Source organism: Alligator sinensis, unplaced genomic scaffold, assembly GCF_000455745.1.
Source record: "Alligator sinensis unplaced genomic scaffold, ASM45574v1 scaffold1226_1, whole genome shotgun sequence".
NCBI lineage: Eukaryota > Metazoa > Chordata > Crocodylia > Alligatoridae > Alligator > Alligator sinensis.
The window spans coordinates 381602-402844 of record NW_005842447.1 but is presented as its reverse complement, the minus strand read 5'-3'; the positions used below and the strand labels follow the sequence as shown (position 1 = coordinate 402844).

General features: G+C 44.8%; 1 protein-coding gene across 6 annotated transcripts in view; it reads left to right on the top strand.

Annotated features, from left to right (window-relative positions):
• MYLK (myosin light chain kinase) overlaps nt 1-21243 on the top strand; it is a 389516-nt gene that overhangs the window by 241186 nt on the left and 127087 nt on the right. For all 6 annotated transcript variants that reach the window (XM_025212143.1, XM_006030459.3, XM_025212141.1 and 3 more), the window contains 3 exons: nt 13216-13353; nt 14559-14756; nt 15981-16227. In XM_025212143.1, the coding sequence (XP_025067928.1) occupies nt 13216-13353; nt 14559-14756; nt 15981-16227 (583 nt within the window). The remainder of the gene's footprint in view (nt 1-13215; nt 13354-14558; nt 14757-15980; nt 16228-21243) is intronic.

The window sequence follows — 21243 nt, the reverse complement described above, 5'->3', positions numbered from 1 at the left end:
CAAATGTGAGCCTTGATAATTTTTTCAAAGACTTTGCCTAGGATGCAGGTGAGACTGACTGACCTATAGTTGCCCGGGTCCTCCTTCCTCCCCTTTTTGAAAATGAGGACCACATTGGCCCTATTCCAGTCCTCCGGGACTTGGCCCGTGTGCCACGAGCGTTCAAATATTCCTGCCAGTGGCTCTGCAGTGACATCGGCCAGTGCCTTCAGTACCCTCGGATGGAGTTCATCGGGGCCTGCTGACTTAAAGGCATCCAGTTCCTCCAAGTGACTCTGCACCATCTCAGGGTCTATGCGTGGCAGTCTGGCGCCTTGCTGCTGCCTCTCTACAACCCCAGTGAGAGCCTTGTCTTGCCCCTCGCTTAGGAACACTGAGGCAAAGAACTTGTTGAGGAGTTCAGCCTTGTCCCCCCTGTCCGTCACCAATTGCTTCTGCCCATTTAGCAGGGGTCCTATTCCTCCCTGGACCTTCCTTTTACTCCCTATATATCTAAAAAACAATTTCTTGTTATCCTTTACTTGGGATGCCATCCTCAGCTCCATGTCAGCTTTGGCCCGTCTAACTGCCTCCCTACAAGCGCGAGCAGAGGAGGTATATTCGTCTTTGGTGATCTCGCCCTGTTTCCACTTTTTATGTGCTCCCCTTTTGGCCCTTAGGCTGTCCTGGATTTCTCTGGTCAGCCAAGGAAGCCTCCTGGTCCCTTTCCTCGCATCGGGATTGTCTCCCTCATGTACCTTTAAGGTACATCCTCATGGATCACTATTTAAATGAGGCTTTCCATTTGGCACAAGCAGCTGCAGACTCAGTTGATTGTCAGCATACACAATGGGAGTTGGGTTTCTAAAGGATGCTGTCAGATCATTAGACCTTGAACTACCATTGCAAAATTGCAAACCAAGCTGAATCCTCACTTAAAAATAAATTGTCTATAATTGCTTGAAGTCCACAGAGCCCTAATTATTTTGGGGCCAGTTCTAACCAAGCTTGCAAGCTTTACAACTCTGGCAGAGAGTGTTTTAACCACATGAATTTAGGCCTAACACAGAAAATCACTTTCTGAGAAGAAACAAAAAAGCCAGACAAGATGAATGTCCTCATATCAGTTTTCTGTTTAATCAGCCCCCTTTTTATATTGGGTTGACAGCTCTGTTAATCTGAGAATTGCAAGCAGCTGGAGATATTTATGTTGGAAATAGGCAGGGAGGTGGAACTTCTTGCAAAGTTTCCTCCTTTCCAGCTGAAAGCCGGGCAGCCTGCTTCCCAACTCAGACTTTCTACACGTACATCTGTCACTCTCAGAGAGATGGAAGCAGAAGCTGCTGCTTCACTCCCTAGGTTTGCTCGCAAGAAGCACTTTTGGAGTTAAGTCTTCTTCTCAGCTCAGTTCATTAGCCTGTGAGCCAAAGTGTTATTTAGACACCATAAATGGGCAATGTTGTGGAGAGAGTCCTTTCTGCACAGTTCAGGCTAGGCATCCTTACCATATGATTTTGGCAAGCAGATGCCTCTGGCATGTCTCTTATAAGGACTAAACAGGAGGTTTGCTGGGCTAGAAGCACAAGGCACCGTATATTTTATGCTTCACCAGTCCTGGACTGCAAGGGTATGTCTGCATGGCAAGTACAGTGCTGTGTGAGGAAGCCTGAGCTACCACAGGCACCAGGAAAGTTATGGCTGTATTAACATGCCCCTCTACCCTGGCTAATTTACCCTGCTCTGCAGCGGGGCTAATTCATCTGAGCAGAGCGCTGTCCTAATGCAGGTCCTAATGGACCTGTGCGGGCCAAGGTCTCTCTGCACAGCACTGCATATAGATATTGGGGATGGAGGTCTCATGCTCAACCTGTGAGGTAATGAGCACCCTGAGATCCCAGGGATTTTGGTGGGGATTAAGAGCACTCTGGACCTCAGAGGAAATGAAAAACCCTATATGCATATTTAGTTCTGTCTTAGAGACCCGAGAGCAGAAAGGGCATTCGTCACCAGGACAGGCTGGTGGGTCTTTTCTTGGTATCTTGTTTCCTTCAGGAGTGAGTGGCCACAACTTCAGAAGAAAGGTATCTTCGAATGTTTCATGCTAACTGTGCCGTTCTTTCCTGACCTCAGTTAGTGAATATTTTCCAGCTTGTCCTCAGAAATATTAAGATGGATAGCTTCACTAAGGAGCACTGCTCACTGAGGATGGATGCCTGGCCTACAGTCAATGGCAAAATGCCCTTTGCTTTGAATGGGGCCAAGATCTAACTCCCTCATTGTATTCATGGGTGACTTCTATATCTCATGTCAGGCTGAAGGAAGAAGGCCGCTTCCCTTGTAGTTTGGGGTGCACCCTAAGGGGTGAAGAAGCTCCCCTTTCACCTGGGAGTAGTTTGTACCCACAAAAATTAAACAGGGACCCAAATGTGAGTTCTTGCTTTTCAGCAAGAGTTATTCAGATTTCTGCTCAGTGTTTAAACAGGGCTGCTCTGTATTAGAATTCTTGGCTCTCCGGGACTCACAGGGTAAAAGGAAAGGCAAAAGTATACTGCTTTGTTCCTGAAGTCAGCTAAAGGGACTCTAAATATACCTGGGGAACAGAACAGAATCTGAAAGAGTCATTTACATGTTGGGGCCGAGGGGCTGTGGCCAGCAGCCCGGGCACGTGGGCCGGGGAAGTCGGCACGGCGAACTAGAATTAGGCACTGACACGTAGAGGTTGATTAAAGATTATTTTACTTACACCGTAGATGGTCGCGGTGCAGGCAGGAAAACTTGCTTGGTTACAGTTGTAGACAGAAGAAAAGAAGAAAACTCGAACGATGAGAGCTCTTTAAACCGATACAAGAGTCCGTGCTGTGACTCTCAACGAGCGCGCAGGGCAGGGGTACGTCAAGGATTGTCCGGTGACGGGGAGAGACTCTTAATGGGTGATCAAACCACCGGTCGGCTCCGAGACACGCGCAGAGTTTGCTAGGCTCTACCACGTGGCCCAGAGTTCTCCACGAGATGGATGCGGAGTCCCCCTAAATGAGGTCCTCCCCGGAGATCTCCGACTTGGGCGGAAACTGCTCAAGCCTCTTATACGGCTAGCAAGCCAATCGCTAGCCGCCACGTGGGAATAATTTAGAAACAGCCAATAATGGGGACCAAATTTACATACGGGTGGCGGGAACTCCTTTGCACCGGGGTTTTCTCTCTGCAGCTGAGAATTGCACCGTGCAAAGAAAGCTCCATGTGGCGGGAAATAATTCTGCAGTGCCGAAGCGCACACACAATCATTGGGTCATGACATTACACACATTCATTTTGTAAAGTAGGGCCATAATTTTAACAGTGGACACCAGCTGGCAACCTTTTCAGGTTGCAGGCCAGAACGAACCAGCTTGGATCAGAGGCAGGTAGACCCATGGGCAGGACTCCAGAAGTGTGTGTGTGTGTGTGTGTGTATGTGTGTGTGTGTGTGTGTGTGGAGGGGGGGGCTCTCTCTCAAACAGTGAGTTTGGCTTCACTCACCATCATCCTCACAAATATATTTTGCAGCTCACAGCGGTCTTAATGTTAAAAGTGCCCATATTCTGCTTTCTACCTCAATCCTTGCAAAGGGAATCTATCTCCTAGTACAGGGCTCAGCAACCCACAGTCTGCAGACTAGATGGGACCCACAGACTTGGGGCTTTGGTGGCAGTGAGCTCCACCAATGGGAAGCAGTGGCAGTGGTGGTGGCCAGGTCCCAGGGCTCCCCAGGGGTTGGGAAATTTTGCAGTTGGGAGAGTAGTGGTAATTAATACAGCCACCTTCCCCACCGGCAAGTCCCCAAGCACCAAAGCCAGATCAGGGCCATGCCCATCCTCTCCCCCCACGTGTGGCCATATTGGGGCAGGCCATGTGCCCTTCTCCCTGCACAGCCAGATCCAAGCCAGGCCACACTCTGTTCCACCATGTCACTGGATTTAGGCCATGCTGCTCCCCACCTCCCTCTCTGTGGCTGGATTGGGCCCCGCCGCGCCACTCTGCGGGCCAGATTGGGCCCACCAGCTGGATCTGGCCCATGGTCCAACCAGGCATTGCCTATCCAGCCTGCAGGGCAAATCCAATTGATTACTACTGGTCTAGTTAACTGTTTTGTCTAGAAATAAAGTGGGACCTGGCAGAATTTCTCTACACCTCCCATCTTCAAAAAGGACTGGATCTGGATCCAGACCCACACCATAATCCTTCCCCTCTTTTTAATATCAGATCTAGGATCTGAGAAACTCTAGTCTGATTAATAATGCTTTTTTCTCATGTATATCTTCTCAGAAGAAAGACTATTTTTGTACTTTTTTCCACTAAACTAAACTAATGTCTGAATTGTGTGTATTTATAGATACATATATATAGATACATACACACACGCATACACACACAATATGTGTATATATATAAACAGGTATGTGATAAATTAACTCATACAGTGCAGCATGAATTTCCCATAAACTTTCTCCTTTTTAAGTGCTAGGCATACTCATGGCATAGTATGTAAATGCTCATTAATAAGCAATAATATAACTCAGTTTATCCTTCTGCAGTAATAATTAAAGTTTTATCCAAGCCACAAGGTTCTGAGTCAGAACCAGACTTTCCTGAAGTTTAAGTGTGTTTTGGCTTGGGCCCATAGCTAATAATAAGAGTCTATTAATAATTTCCAACTTACAGAGGTTAAACTAATCAAAGGTAATTTTGAGATCCCAGAGCAAAAGAGGTGATAGAATTCCGAGTCATTATTTAACATTATAGCCAGTTATATAGAGACAAAAAAGCATCAATATAGTAGTGAGAGTGGAGTCAGTGATTTAAGCCCACAAAGAAATGAAGGCAGAGTAGAAATTGAATAGCTGTGCATCAAAGGCAGTTGGATGTGGAACTCCTTGTGCTCTTCCAAACAGGCTGGGAATCCTGTCTTTTTAGTAGGAAGTTGGAGGATTAGAGCTGTTCTTAACCTCTATGGATGTGATGCACTCAGTGGCCATTTATTTTCAGAAACACTGGATTGGACACTCATTGGAGTCGCCCTGTCTAAGAAAAAGTAAACCCTTGGGGGTTAGGAAAGTGTGGGGAAAACACAGAATAGTGTCAAATACATGTGGTTATAGAATATAGCCTTTTAATGCTTCCCTTTCTATTCCTAAACATCTAGCCTTAGTACTGTGTGCTGTTGGCTGATAATTATGGAGTCTCCCAGTTTCTCACTGACCTCTGCATCCTATTACTTACTATTTCCCAAAGATTTTAAGTATTAACATCAAAAGGAAAAGGAAAACTGCAGGAATTGTACAACTTACTTTGTTTTTTAAAAAGTCTGTCCTAGTTCAGATGACATTGGGCGAAATCAATGGGAGCCTTTCTGTTGACTTTGGCCTTCAGTTCAAGCCCCAGCTGGGCTGAAATATTATGTTAGGGCCTTGTTACACCTTGCACTGTAAGCTGAACAAAGGTTAATCAGCTTAGTGGAACAGTCGTACCATGTGGCGGGACAGGGGGCGGTACTAGGCTGAGCCACCCACCTCACTGTGTCCAACCCAAAACCATGCTTTGGGTATCTCCCCTGGGGTACCTATGTCTGACTGACCCCCTTCTCGCAAGCCTGGGGTAACGTTGCCACCACCCAGGCACTGTGAGGGCTCCATGCAGCCCGAGGTACACAGCCCCTGTAGATCTTGTGGTTGCTTTGGTGGTTCTCAACCTCCTTAGACTCAAGGCACCTGGCAGAAAATGCCAGCTCTTAGTTTTCACTCGTTTTTTGACTATGCAAAAGAAATGGAGCAACTCTTCTGTTGCAAAGAACTCAGAAAAACCACAACGGGTCAGACATGTTTTTGGCACTGTGGATACCTATTTGGAATCTCTTGGTTTATCTTGTGAAAGAAGCAGGTATTTGCACACCTAACAGTGCTGCTGTTGTGGCTATGGCACCTTGGGTTGAGAATCACTGCCCTAGGATATGCCAGCCTGCATTACTTGGCCATCTGTGTGAAGCAGACAGACGGAGTTAAAACTGGTGGCTATTTTTGTAAATTATGGTAAAACATCCTAGCTGCTGAATGGATTACATTTTACAAACTCTTCATGAAACCTGCATTACTGCCTCATCGGATCTTTCCTGTGTAACCGTCATGATTTATAGCCATGATGATGATCCATTTCAGGCTGGTTGAAGCAACTATGCTGAAACTCCTTGGAGAAAAAATTAAACATCCCAGATTTCAACAGATTTTTTTTTTTTTAATCTTTATGACAGTTTTCTCTTGTATTGGCCGTCGGATTTTCACTTTAAAGTTAAACAACTGTTGAATCAAAGCAGCACAGTAATGAATCAGGGACGTATGGGATTAAAAGAGTGGAGCTGGTTGTAACTAATTAGTACTGCTGTTCTGAGAGATTGGGGCTCCTGCATTTTGGAGCTAGGGCAGGGGTAGGGGTGAGATGATGACATTGTAAGGAGAGGTATCAAAATCAGCAACCAAACTTTGTTCCAAGTTTTAGTTTAAAAACGTCCCCCTTGTATTGCCTTTCCCCCTCTGGCAGCGAAAATACCATCAGGGAGTTGGTTGCTGCTAGAAGTTTAGAGAGACTGAGATTTCAAATTGCTTTCTAGAAAAGGCATCGATTCAAAGCACCCTCTGGTTCTTAACCATGGCTGTTCTGTGCAAGCCATTATTGTTCAGACCTAGGGAGCCTAACCCTAGTTCCCATTATTCAAATGACAAAAGGGGCTTTGGAAGGAGGGGATAAAGGAAGTCCTCAAAGCTGTGCCTGTGGGGCATGTCGTATAGGGTTAGCCTTTGCTCTTGGGTGCTGTGTTTCTCTTCCCCTTGGCCTCTAGTTCCCCAGCGCTGGCGTAAGTCATGAATTCAGTCCCTCCACCATATGCACGTGGTTAGCAGGTGACTTGTGGTGCCTGGTGTGTAGATGCTTCTTGGGGGTGGCTGCAAGTCCTAAGATAGCTCCCAGGTTTCTTTGCCAGCACTCACTAGAATTCAGGCATATGTTAAATGTTTTCTATAGCAAGTGGAAACATATGGGGTCTATACACTTTCACCATATATGGGAAGCAAAATCATTCATTTAGCCTGGGATTATATCAATCATGTTAATGTTTTTGCCTTTTTTCACAAAAACATCAGATGCCATTTGTTCAAGCATGATCCACACAAGGTAAATTAAACATCCATGTGTTTGAACCTCGAGAAACTTTTGTGTATTTTAATGTAAATTAGGAAAATACCTTGTGCAGCCCTGCCAAACTAGTACAAGGCCATAACGTGTTTGAGTGCAGTATATGATAGCTTTGAATCTGTATGCAGAGATGATCTCAGCAGGGTGCAGGGCCCAGGGCAAAGCAGCCTGTGCGGGGCCCCACTCCCCATCCCATGGCACACTTATGCTGGGGAGTGAATGTCCTGGCACACTGGACACGGTGGGACGGGTAGTGGCTGGAACAAGCAAAAACCGGCCAACCCACCGGGTGGGTGGGAGGCTCCACTTCAGAAGTGGCAGCTGCAGCCTCTCCACCCAGCTCGGTGGGGGCCCCCAAAGCGCAGGGCCTGGGGCGATTGCCCCAGTTCTCCCCCCCGGGACAACCCTGACTATATCAGTGGTTCTTACCATTGCTAGACTGCAAGCACCCCTCGTTAGACTCTAGGCACCAAAAGCTCTTAGCTTTCACTCATTTCTTGACTATAGAAAAAATTAGAGAGCAAATCTGCTGCAAAGAACGCAGAAAAGCAGGTTTTGACACTCTAAATTCCTATTTGAAATGTCTTGGGTTATCAGCTGTAGCGGTTTGCACACCTAACAGCTCTAATATTGTGTGACACCCTTTGAAAGGATCTTATGGCACCCTAGAGTGCTGTGGCACCTTGGTTAAGAATCACAGCTGTATGTAGCATCAACTTACCGAAAGAGGGATCAGTGCACTACAGTAGAACTGGATAACAATTAAGGCATGTTACGTAGGTATAGTAGTCCTCAAAACAGTTGTCAGCAGATCCATTTCGTTTTCCTGAGCACAATTAAAAGGTGATGTCTTGTGTTGTTTCTGGAGTGCATATTGCATGTAATAAACAGTCCTATATTTCTTGCATAAATGCTGCTTTGCCGGACAGATCATTCGTACAATTTAGCATTTGGCCTTTTTAACTTAAGTCATTTTCACCGTCAGCACACAGTATTTGGCACAAGCAGTATAAAATCAGAGGCATTACTACAGAGGGACAATCTTTCTTTTTAAAATCTATTTTGTGAGCATTGTGTGTGTTTGAAGACAGTAATTTCTGGTTGCTATGGAACCAGCCTTTTTAGCCATGTATTTTTCTTGTGCTCTACCCAAGATTCATAGTTTCATAGTAGCTAGGGTCAGGAGGGACCTGAACAGATCGTCTAGCCTGACCCCCTGCCACAGGCAGGAATGAATGCTGGGTTCACAAGACCCCAGACAGGTGACCATCCAACCTCCTCTTGAATTTGCCCAAGGTAGGGGCGAGGACCACTTCCCTGGGAAGTTGGTTCCAGATTCTGGCCACCCGAACTGTAAAATATTGCCTTCTGATCTCTAACCTAAATGTGTTCTCCATCAGTTATTACCATTGTTCCTCGTCACCCCAGGTGGTGCTGGGAGAAAAAGGCTCTGCCTACTTGCTGTTGATCCCCCCTGATGAGCTTGTAGGCAGCCACCAGGTCCCCCCTCAGCCTCCTCTTGCTGAGGCTGAACAGGTTCAGGTCCCTCAGTCTCTCCTCGTAGGGCCTGTCCTGCTGCCCTCTCACCAAGTGGGTGGCCCTCCTCTGAACCCTCTCCAGGCTGGCCACATCCCTTTTGAAGTGTGGCGCCCAGTACGGACGCAGTACTCCAACTGCGGCCTGACCAAAGTCGCATAGAGGGGGAGCATCACCTATCTGGACCGGCTTGAGATGCACCTTTAGATGCATGACAAGGTATGGCTGGCCTTGCTGGCTGCGGTCTGGCATTGGCGGCTCATGTTCATCTTGGAGTCAATAATGACTCCAAGATCCCTTTCCGCCTCTGTGTGTCCACCTCGCCCCACATCTTAGTGTCATCAGCAAACTTGGACAGCGTGCTTTCCACCCCCTCGTCCAAGTCGCTGATGAAGATGTTAAACAGTGCGGGCCCAAGGACCAAGCCCTGGGGGACCCCACTGCTCGCATCTTGCCAGGTTGAGTACACCCGTCCACCACTACTCTCTGGGTGCGCCCCATCAGCCAATTTTTTACCCATCCAACTGTGCAGGCATCAATGCTGCAGTGGCTTAATTTATTGATGAGGATGGGGTGAGAGACAGTGTCAAAGGCCTTCTTAAAGTCTAGAAAGACTACATCCACGGCAACACCATCATCCAAGGATTTAGTTACTTGGTCATAAAAGGCAATCAGGTTGGTCTGGCAGGACCTGCCTTTGAACCCATGCTGATTGCCCCTGAGCATGATCTCCCCTGCAGGCCCCCCACGGATGTGCTCCTTGATGATTCTCTCCAAGAGCTTCCTGAGGACTGAGGTGAGGCTTACAGGCCTATAGTTACTTGGGTCCTCCTTCCTCCCCTTCTTGAAAATAGGGACCACATTAGCCAGTTTCCAATCCCCCGGCACCTGGCCACATGACCACGAATGCTCATACAGCCGGGCCAAGGGCTCCGCGATGACCCCTGCCTGCTCCCTCAACACCCTTGGGTGGAGGGCATCTGGACCTGCAGATTTAAAAATGTCTAGCCCCTCCAGAAGACCCCTAACTACATCTGCGCTGACTGAAGGCTTGATAGAGCTATCCCCATGTGAATGGGGAAAACTAGTCACCTTAGCCATGACTGCTTTTTTCATTTTCCACTATAGCACCTGTGCAATTAGCAACTTTTCAGGCAATTCTAGAGTTTCATTAATGCTAACCAGCTTTCTTATATATCACTTTCCAAGGAGAGTGGGTATCAGAAAACAGTGTCATCTCCACTACTAAGCATAATACAGTATATTGTGGAAAATGGAGAAGGGGGAATCATTCAAGATAAACCGAAAAGGCCAACTGTTACTCTTGTAAGGAGTATATTGAATCAGACAAAATGCCTCTGTTTTGGTACATATTTTATTTGTAAGGATGAGGATGTTCTCAGAGTGGTTATGATATACACATGTGCCTTTGTCTCTGCACCTGAAAAGATCCTGCTAAACTTTTGGAAGCTTTTCTTTGCTGATCAGCTTAAATTTTCCTGTCCATGGTTAAGGTAGAATAGGATGCTGACACACCCCTCTGGATTTCCCCCTGTGGTGGTAACACTCTTCAGGTTCTTAAAATATCCTCGCCCTTTCAATTCCTTTCTAATTTCTGCATAGTTTATCTTCATTTTGATAGGTGAAATTCACCTGTGTTCAGAGATTGGCACAAAGCGAAGTCCAGCCTATGAGTTCTTTCTAAGTATTATTTCTGAGGCTCTTAAGCAGCAGTTGGATCTGGTGTTGGTCATCTGCACTTCTTCTTCTTTAATGGTCAGCATTGCCTAGTTGCTAGGGTACGATCCTGTTTGGACCTAGATTTTGCAAATCGTTCTGGAAGAGCAGACGCTTGGGCCCACACTGCCCTCAGTCGGGCTCCAGGTAGGTGCAGGATTCCTCAGCTAAAACCAGCTTGCGGAAATCAGGGACCAAATTGAAATCACTCTTGTAATGGAGGCATTCATTTCTTTTTAATGATTTGCTCGTCCCCTCTGTTGCAATCTCCCTTTAGTGTTTATATGGAAGCAGGTTTTTTATGGAACAATTGGTTTTATTCCAGCACATTAAACATGCATTTTTGTGGCACGCTCTTGGAGGAGTTAACATTGCTGACAGATTCCTTTCTGGGGTTGTTTTTCTTCTGTTCCTTCAGCAGTGATGACCCCAAATTTTCTAAATATTTTGGGGCCATACACAGTATAGCTTGTTCCTTGATAAAAGGCCAGAAACCCAGGGATTTAGATGTGTACAGAACTACATTTAGATGTGTATAGAACTGAAGACATACATATTCCAGTAAAGTGAAAAGTTCCCTTGTGTCTCAGTGCAGTGTTATCGGTTATGATGCTATTTCCTTCCCTGTCCATCTTTTTTTCTTTGCTTGTCCCTTCCCCTTTTGGTCTGTCTCCTTCCTTCTCTCTCAGTAAAATGTTATGAGATGCCTTGATGGAAGGGGATTACAGAAGTGCTATTATTTTTAATGTCCCCTTTGATCTCTCTTCTCACCTTTTCTCTGCCCTATTTCTTTCTTCTGCTTTCCTCCCTCCCTTTCTTATTGTCATTTTTCCCCTTTTATGGCTTGCTACTTTGTTTCAGATCTGTTTCTGTTCTGGGGGGTTGCAGCAGAGAAAAAAAGAGGTAGGATCAAACAGCTCAGCCATTCTCTCTAGCATTCTCCAGGAGCGAAGAATGAAGGGCAGGAGAAACTGAGCCACTCTCATCACTGGAGATGGGCCAGGCCCAAATTTTGACCATTTCACTTGTGCAGCATCTGTCGTGCTACAGATCAATACTGTCACAAACTCTGAGCTGGACGTATCCAGCACAGTGGGAAGTTAATCCCATTAAGCTGATCAGCAGTACCTAGCTGAATTCCCACATTTCTTGCCTCACAGGTTCAATACCTTCCTAGCCAGGCTCATGGAAAGAATGCCATAAGCCCTTGGGCCATTTCTGCTAAAAAAAAAAAAAAAAAGACCTCTGCTAGAGGAAATGCCGGTCTGCTCTGCTTCCAAAGTTAGATAGCACACAAACAGTGAATGAGTTGGAAATTGTCCTCAGGTCAGCTCAACAAACTCCCTTCAAAGATGCTCCATTCTGTTCTCCCTATTTCCCTGGCTCGTTGGGGGCTACTCTACCCCACTCCAGCACACTGTATTACTGTAGTATTATTTCAAGTGTCTTGTTACACACCAGTAACAATCTTCAAGGTGGGGGAAGTTGGCCAAAGCTTTTGTGATGGGAACGGATGACGGGAAGTTGTTCTGACTGATAGTCAGCCAAGCCTCTGCTTGGCGCTGTGCAAGGGAACACAATCTCTGCCATCAGTGAGCTCACAGATTCAGGCAGCAAGCGTATCCAAATGACCGACAAGTATTTTATGACTCGTTGCATTTGTCCTGATCCATAAATGGCCCTGTTTTGAGTGATTAGGCAGATGCACTTACCCCGTGTGATGGATCTAGCCAAATAAAGTAGCCTCACACCATGTGAAACCCTTCAGCTGGCTATACTATTACAGGTAGTAGGAGTCTCCTACCACAAATGGATGTTTTTAAAGAACAAATAAGTTTTAACTACTGAATCCTAAAATGATGCTGAGCACAGCTCAGGCTGCCAGACATGAACTGATCGTCTCTGGGCTTGTGAAGGAAACCTCCCCATCATGACACCACTAGCAGGCTGTACTACAGGAAAGGGTTGTGAAGTTGATTGCACTCCTCTAATCCATTTGGTATTGGCAGGCCACCAGGCTAAATGAATTGTAGTTTGATTCAGCATGGCAAATCCCATGTTTCAGTGAGTTTAAAGTTTTAACTCATGGGTCATGAGAGTAGCTACTTGTATTACATCTTTTTAAAGTGTTTAATATGCACTCATGAAAGGAACTGGATTGTCAGCTGCAGAGCCCAAAACTCTCTGCGTGAGGACAGGAGTGTTAAGAAAAATAAGGGCACATTTCTTTGTCCTATCCTCAGCTCTGAGGAGATTCTCCCAACGGGAGGATAGTTAGGTCTCCATTAACACTTAGAGAAGAGATGTGACCATGCAGGCAGCCCCCGTTTAGCGCTTTTAATTGGTTCCTGAAAAACCGGGCTTTAAGCAAAACGAGCATTAAGCGAAATTGAAAGTATTTGATGACCCAAGATGGCGACTGCAATTGCTTTTAATGACCCAAGATGGCAACCGCGAGTGTTATAACAAAACTCATGAGCACTAAGTGCAATTAGGTATCAGTTTAAAATGAGTGTTATAGCGAAATAGCGCTAAGCGAAACAGCGTTAAGCGAGGGTTGTCCGCATTGGTAGTGGTTTGTTGACGTGTTTATCTGAGCGTTGGGAGCTGGGCTAAGATCTCAAAATGAAGTTAACTCAAGCCTCAGAGCAGCTTTAATTTAGTAGGGAGTGTTCCAAAAATAAAATAGGAAGATAACTATTAAAAATTAAAATAGGAAGATAACTATTTTATTCTGTTTCACAGAAAAAAAAAGCAGCACAAAAGTGGAGGGCACACAGGCCATCCAGCCTAACAAGAACTTTGCACCAGTCTTCCTGAAAGGTCTGACTGACCTCAAAGTAATGGATGGAAGTCAAGTCATAATGACCGTGGAAGTATCAGGTAAGGAGCCCAGGTACCAACATTATTGAAAAGAAAAGCCCTTAGATGCTAGATCACCAAATCACTAAACCATGCAGTGCTTTCCTTTGTGCTTCCAGGAACCAATTTTAATAAAGCAAAAACCTGGGTCATCTTGATTAATCTTCAGGGTGAGTGAACACTGCCTTTTGTTGGTGTGTTCAGACCTGTAGAAGTGCCCTTTTATTGGAATAATAAGCCAGGTAATAGCAAATTCTTATTGTCAAAATGTCATTAAGCCTAGACAAGACTGAAATGCTGTCTACTGCTATAAGATTAGTGCTGTAGAAGACGGAGCAGTCCTGCAGTGAACTGTGTTAGCACAAATCTTTGACCGCAACCTTGTGTTCAGAGTCTGTAAAAATCACTTTCCAGCCTACCCCACCTTACTTTTTATGATCTCTAATGAATCAAACTACAAATTACTCTGTTACGTAGTACCAGGTCTGGGCATTGATGTCGCTGGAGGATGAACTTGCAAACGATGCAATTCCCTAACTTGTGTTCGATAGTACATTAGTACTCCAGCGGTCCAATTAATAGTGGTCCAGTTAATAGGCATAAAGCACTACTCATTATGAGTAAAGGTATCACAGTCTGGCACTATACTGTACCTTTAAAAACAATGAAAGAAAACCAGCCTAGCATCCCTTGGCTTAAGTTTTCCATTTGCAGCAATTTTGCCTTTCATAAGAATTAGAATAGGTGATTAGCAAAGACAGCCTTGTGAGAAAGAGATCTTACTGTGCTTTGTGCTCCTATTGGGAACCTCAGCAAGAAGCTTGCAACCCAGTTTTTTCTGGTGTCCACCTGCCTCTGCTACTTCCCTACGTGAAGCCACCACCCTTTCTTCTCTGAACACACAGGTTATTTTGGCTTGAGTTTGGTGGAGGATGGAGCAGACACAAATTCAGATTTGCAAATGGTTCCTGTTTTGATGTTGATCTCAAGCCATAAACTGAAAAGGAGGCAGGGAGAAAAATACAACAGGTTGATCTGTATTTAAGTAGAACTTCATTTCAAAATGTTCCAAGAGTTATAACCACCCCTCGACATAGAGGGGAATCAGTGGGATTTGTGCCTGCCTGCGCCAAAGCTGAAGTTAGTCTTGTCTGAGATCTGAAAAGGCAGATAACCCCACTTCTGTTTTCAGTCATGTTGATGCCTTTTTCTTTTGCATTGCTCAGCAAACCCCCCACCTGAAATTATCTGGCTGCACAATGGGAAAGAAATCCAGGAGACAGAAGATTTTCACTTTGAGAAGAAAGGCAGTGAGTACAGCCTGTACATCCAGGAGGTATTTCCTGAGGACACAGGCAAATATACTTGTGAAGCCTGGAATGACTTAGGAGAAACACAGACTCATGCAACTTTGACTGTCCAAGGTATGAAGCTGAAAGTGCTCCTATCCATAAGTATGGGAAGAGCATAAAGACAAAAATATGTATGCTGGAGGAGGGCCTATTTAAAATAAAATAGCGTATGCATAAGTTGTGTTAAGGAGGATGCTGCGAGCTCTCAGAACTCAGCTAAGAGAAGTACTGAGCAGAAGCAGTTTCTCTGTTTTCACTCTGAAATGTCCTATCACTATGTAAAAAACCCCATTCTGGCAGCTTAATCTGAGGACTGCACAAATACTCTATTATATCCGATTCAGGTTATAATTATCGAGGCCCATTTAGCTGTGGACTTAATGTAAACCGTTTTAATGCTAGTTTTCTTTCTAATTATAAAGCTTCAGGCATTTTGAAAACCTGCCCAGGAGCCAGGCATTCTGCCTTCTTTTATTATTAGCACCATAAAAATAAGGGGTGAGGAATGGTTGATATCCACCATTTGAAAACAACCGCATACAGAAAGCCTTTGAAAGAATAGGGAAGGATATGCCTCACATGGGGGCATAGGGCTTTTAGATGCGCCCACCTCCATCTCTTCTAAAGAAGAAATCAGGCATACAGCATAGTGAGCTACCAACATCTTGGCTTTTCATCTTGCCGTGCCTCTGACTGGTCATTATGTGAGCAAGATCTTCATTCGTTCTCTCTCCGTGGTTAGAGGAAACTGTGTGGGTAGGCACCCCTGGGGAAGAGCTGGGGTAGTGGCTCTTCTCTTTGCTGTCTAGCCTGATGCTAGCTTCACCCTGCTCCTGTTGGGTTCAGCCTCATGGTTTGGGCTTTTACACTGACTCATAAGAGCCCTTTTAGGGGTTATAACACTGACCTGCCCACCAGCAACCCCTCACCTGCCCGTGACTTGCCCTTCCCCCCCCCCGAGCCGCACTAGCTGAGAAAAAAATCCTCAGCTCTCCATGTAGGGCTGTTTTAATGTCTCTTTGCACGTCTCTTATTATGGGCTTGGATCTGGCCAAGAAAGTATGATACAACTGATTAGTATCAGTAGCCTATTAATAGGAGCTACTCACAAAGATAAAGCCTGGCTGCGTTGTCAAATTAAAAGATTATTCCGTGAAGTGTGCAAAATAACCTTGTTCCTCCATGGGTGTTTTGCACGCGCTATTGTTCATTTGCTGATGGCATCTAGGCCTGGATGTTTCTTTTGTTAATTATTATTTCTGAGTCCCGCACGGTTCCTGTGTTTGTGTGTTGCAGAACCTCAGGATGGTATTCAACCCTGGTTCATTAGCAAACCCAGATCAGTGACAGCAGCTCCAGGGCAAAATGTCCTCATCTCCTGTGCCATTGCTGGAGACCCATTCCCCACAGTTCACTGGTTTAAAAACGGACAGGAAATAAAGCCCGGGACAGGATGTGAGATGCTGCAAAATGAAGATATCTTCACCCTGGTTTTGAGGAATGTGCAGCCCCGTCATGCTGGGCAATATGAAATCCATCTCAGGTATGTTCACTACAGAAGGAATACCTTGGTTCCCTTATTGTGGTGCAGACTTTTCTCCCCACCCCCAAGCATTTATGGTGTACTTATCTTCAGCTCCTACTGCCCAGCTCTCTGCTCCTGTTCCCTCCTTGAACAATGCAAGAGTGCCCTGCTTCCATTTACTTCTTCCTCCCTGAAATCCGAGGTCAATAACAGAAGCCTTAGCAACCCTGAGAACCACACTCCACTGCCCACTGGCCTGTTGCCTTGGCTGGTGCTGCTCTGGGTGAATGAGAAGTGTTCCCTGCAATCAGCATGTTTGGCTGCTGCCACCTTGCCCGTTGGTTTCTGGCCTGATGGGCAAGGGGGGTACAGTGGTTCAGGCTGGTGACCGAGAGGTCTGTTCCTATATTGACCTGTGTCATCTTAAGAAGTCATTTAGTCCTTTAATACAACTCTTTGCCAAGAGTTATGGGGCTCAGTTAATGTTAGTAAAGTGCTTTATAATCCTTGGACAGAAGTGTAAAGTAATAATTGCGGTAGGAATGAAGGAGCTAAGTCCTTGTGACAAGTGAAGAGACTCCATTAAAGCTGGGGTGGAAGGGGAGGAGAAAGGGGTGCATTGGAAAGAGGAACCAAGAAAAGGTCAGAGGAAAAGGATGGAACATTTCCTTTTTAGATGCTGAAAAGCAAACCTTCCTTGCAGCATAGTAAAAGGCAATAGGCATTACTAATCAGAGATGTCATGGCTCTGCTGATTTACAGTGCTCACTGTCCACCCTATATGGCATCTTATTGGATTAGTTTTTAATGAGCCCAGCATTTTATGGGAACAACCTTGCCATGAAAGGTCATTCCACATATTTATAACTTACCACATGGGAGAGGTTTCTCGACATCTCTGAAATATCTGAATATTAATTTGGAGCGAGAATTGCCTCCTCGTGATCTCTGTTAAGCTAAGGCAGTGTGCTTCATTGCTTTTGTTATTTAAGAAAATCTGTGCCCCTGTCAATCCCCTAAAACCCTGGAGGATGCTTTTATAAATTCTCTAAGACCTACCTTTTATACAGTCTGATGACTTTCAGAGCTGGTATACATTTTTGCTGTTTCCTTGGCCCAGATAAACTACCTCTTTTTACACCCTGTGATAATGAGGATCTGGCCTGGATACATATTCCCTGTATGATCTGGACCAGCTTAGTTCTGCAATTTTAGATGGCTGTTGTTTTTCTATGCAGTTTACTGTACTTACATGTATTGCCTTATTTGGTTAAATTTAGTGACTTTATTAAAATTTATTTAAGCAACATGGACATTTGGGCCTTAGACACTGCGGAAAAAAATTATCTTCTCTTTTTGTTCCATATACAACCTTTTTAGTCTATACTGACTCGGAGACAATTTAGGCATGAACTGTCCACTTCTTCGGATTTGCTTTCAAAATATTTGTATGAAACTTCAATTCCACTTGCTTTTCCATGGGAGGTATTTTTTCTGCTATAAACAAGACAATTTTGTTTGATGTACTTCAGTTCAGAGATCCAAATCATAAGCTGTGCTTTGCTTGCTCTCTGACAAATACTCATGCCTCTTTATCTTTAAGTTAGCAGGACATTTTGTCATAATCCAACTCAGTTAACCATCAGATCAAAGGTTTTTGTTCTTCACGTTTGTCTTTCTGACAAAACCACATATACAATTACTTGATCAGCCCGCTGTGAGCTCAGTTATCGATTGTGAAGCTGTAAAGTCCTAGACCACAACTGACCCTTAATTCACCTCAATTGCACACTGATAGCATGTGCACCAAGCCAGAATGAACACTATATTTTCAAAGTAGGATCACTTAGAGCAGTGCAGCTGTTTGTAACGTGGACCTTCCTATTAAAAAAAGTCTTTTCAACTGTGGATTAAAGTCCATCCCATAACATTTTGATAATTAGAAATACATTGTGGCCTTACCTTGTGCTATTTGCTTTGCAGCGATGAAACCTGTTTAACAAATGTAGACCTTTTATGTTGTTTGCAAATTATTTGTGAACTGATTCTGATTTTGTGATGATTCCCTCCTTGGCAGACATCATGTATAGAACTGAAGAATTAATAGAAGTTAAAGAAGGAAACAGCAGTGATAACACTGACTTAATGGGGGTGTCTCTTCACAGCAGAATTAGCTTGGGCTCTTACTCCTACTTGAAGCATTGCCCTGAACCCCCACATCCACATGCAAAAACCTCTCCCTTTAGCCCGGTGGTAGTTTTAATCCCGGGTTAACTGCTGCAAGTAGTAATACAGGTTAGAAATCAAGGTTTCTACAGATTAGAAACATTCACTCAGCTTCTAACCCCCTGTTTTACAGTGAGGTCACACAATAAATGACTCAAGTGCCTATAGTCATCCAGTCCTTCCCACACCTTCCACTGTTTGCCAAGGAGAACAGACAAGTGTTGTTACAAGTCACTAGGACTAGTAGAGTAGTTCATTTTACTGCAGCACAAAGAACTATGGGGTGTGCCCCAGGGAGCTCTAGCGGAGATCATAGCAGCATCAAGAACACAGTAATTCAAGGAGAGCTTTGCAGTATGACTGCTCCCACCTGGCCTACATTAACCTGGGTGCTCAGACATTTGTGTTAATCGCCTGCTGTAACTGCGACGACAATATACCCTAAACTGGAAGACTCACAGCATTGTAAATGCAACTAGAAAGTCCAGGTAAAAGATTCTAGTGAAATCCTCTGAAGAAACTAGCACAGCAGAAAACTTTTACTGGGCTTGATGCTGATGTGAAATATTTAACAGAAAAAAGAATTAAATAATACATAAGATTAATCCATTTTACTGGAGGGAATTGTGGGGGATACCACAATGGATTTCCATTTTTTTCCTAATCAATAATAAGTAAAAACTGTTGTAATTAGAGCTGGTTCCTAAAATCAATTCACATGTAAAATTCCAGTTACCAGTTAGGGAACAGAAATAAAAACACATCCCTTAGGTAACCAATCACCTACTAGGTGCAGTGGATAAGAAATAGCCTGAGAAATATTAAAGGGGCCAGCTTACCAGCTGCTATAAGTCAACACAGTTCCACTGCATTCATTGGAGCCAATGTGATTTATAGGAGCTGAGAATCTAACCCAAGGTTGATAGTCAATGGATTGGCCATTTTGTCCTGTACACTTGGTTGTTTCCAGAGAAGATAAATGCTTCTTTACCAGTCTCAATACTACGTGGGATAGTGGTAGCTAAGTCTAGTTTCTTTCTCTGTAACTCTGTTCTAGTGGGGTCTCTGTGTCTCTACTGCTAGATTCTGAATGGCATAACTAAGCAGTACCAGTCCGCAGCATCTAAGGCGCTCAAGCTGGTAATATGCTCTTTGGTGCACTGGGTGCATCTATACGTGGTATTAAGGTGGCAAAATAAACTCTGGCTCTGTTTGCACCCAAGTCAGCTACTCCCAGATGCAGTGTCTATATGTGCACCCAGGACCACATCTGGCAGAGGGTCCAGGGGGTCAACCCTGGCTCCAAGTGGCGGCACTGGGTGGCAGAGGGGTTAGCTGGGGCACAAGAGTGCTAAAGTGCAGGTCTGGGTAGCAGGCAGCCCCTCATGCCCCAGCCAGCCCTGTCACTATCTACACGTGCATTGCAGCACACATAATTACTCTGCTGTAGGATAGTACTATCATATGGCAGAGTTAATCAATTTACTGTGCCCTAATACTGACGCACTTGTAGACTGTGACGGATTAGTCAACTCCACAGTCAAGCACACATATCGATGCATCCACCAACTCCTATTGAATTCAGTGGTGCCCAAATTTCAACTTTAAAGAATCACAAATTGATTCAGTGTGGTATTTCAGATTCTTTTCTACATGGTTTCCTAAATGCCATATGTTATCCTTTCAGGGGTGTACTTGGTAGCCATGTTGGTCTGAGACAAAAAGACTTACAAAAAACTAGAACTCTTGTTTCCAAAATGATACCTTTTATTAGACCAACTGGAAAATTACAAGAAAATTGTCCTTTTCTGCAAGCTTTTGGGAGCAAAGTCCCTTCATCAGGCTCTGGGAAAAGTCTAATTTACATATTTAAATTTTATTTTTACATGGCAGGGGAGGGGGTTGCAAGGAACATCATCAATAAAGGAAGAGACAATAGCTAAAAAGTCATACACATCACTAGCTGGGTAACGTTAGCTAGCTAGCTGCCAAGAACACAAGGAGGAGGCAAGCCAGATGTTAGTAGCTCCTGCAGTCTCTGATACGGAAGTGACTAGCCACCGTCCAATTTCAAAAGTTAAAGTCACAGTCATCGGCCAAGCGAGGACGTTCTTGTCCAGCCAATCAGCATGGTATGGGAGTGGCCTAGGCATAGAACTGTTGCTAGCAGTGGTTAAAGCTCATGCCATGACCCAGCAGCCAGCCCTTTGCGGCCTGGTACTGGGCCGTGGCCCAGTGGTTGGAAACCTCTGCTCTAGAGGTCTAAACAGATGTTGCCTTTGTCCCAAGAGAAAGCCTTTTGTCCCAGGATCCTACAGACATAGGAGTCCATTGTTCTGCTTTAAGTACCTATGAAGTATGCAAGATCTCATGTGCTAACACTTTTCCCCCAGGACGATGGTGTGTACATCTGTAAATTGATCACGTATCATTTAAATTAGTTGCAGGTTGTTCCAGGGACAAGGCTGTCAGGCTTTTTGCTCTCACTGGCCACCTACTGGCAGAGAGGCAGCAAATCAGCTTGGAAAGGCTGTGTGTGTAAATGGCTGTGCTGCTCCTTTTTGATCCAGATTAAAACCCAGGAAAATCGGGACCACCTGAAATGAGATGTCTGTTCATAGCTTTAGTGCAAAGGCAAACGAGGAAACTAGACATAATGGCCTGAGCTCCTAGTGTCAAACCATTGTCTTCAAAATAACAGCCTCACATCTGAGAGCTTGAGAATCATTGCAGTCCCTCAGATGCAAATCCTCTACTCTTTATGGTATCCTCACCCGCACAGTAGCAGAGCATTTCCCAAGGGTTTGA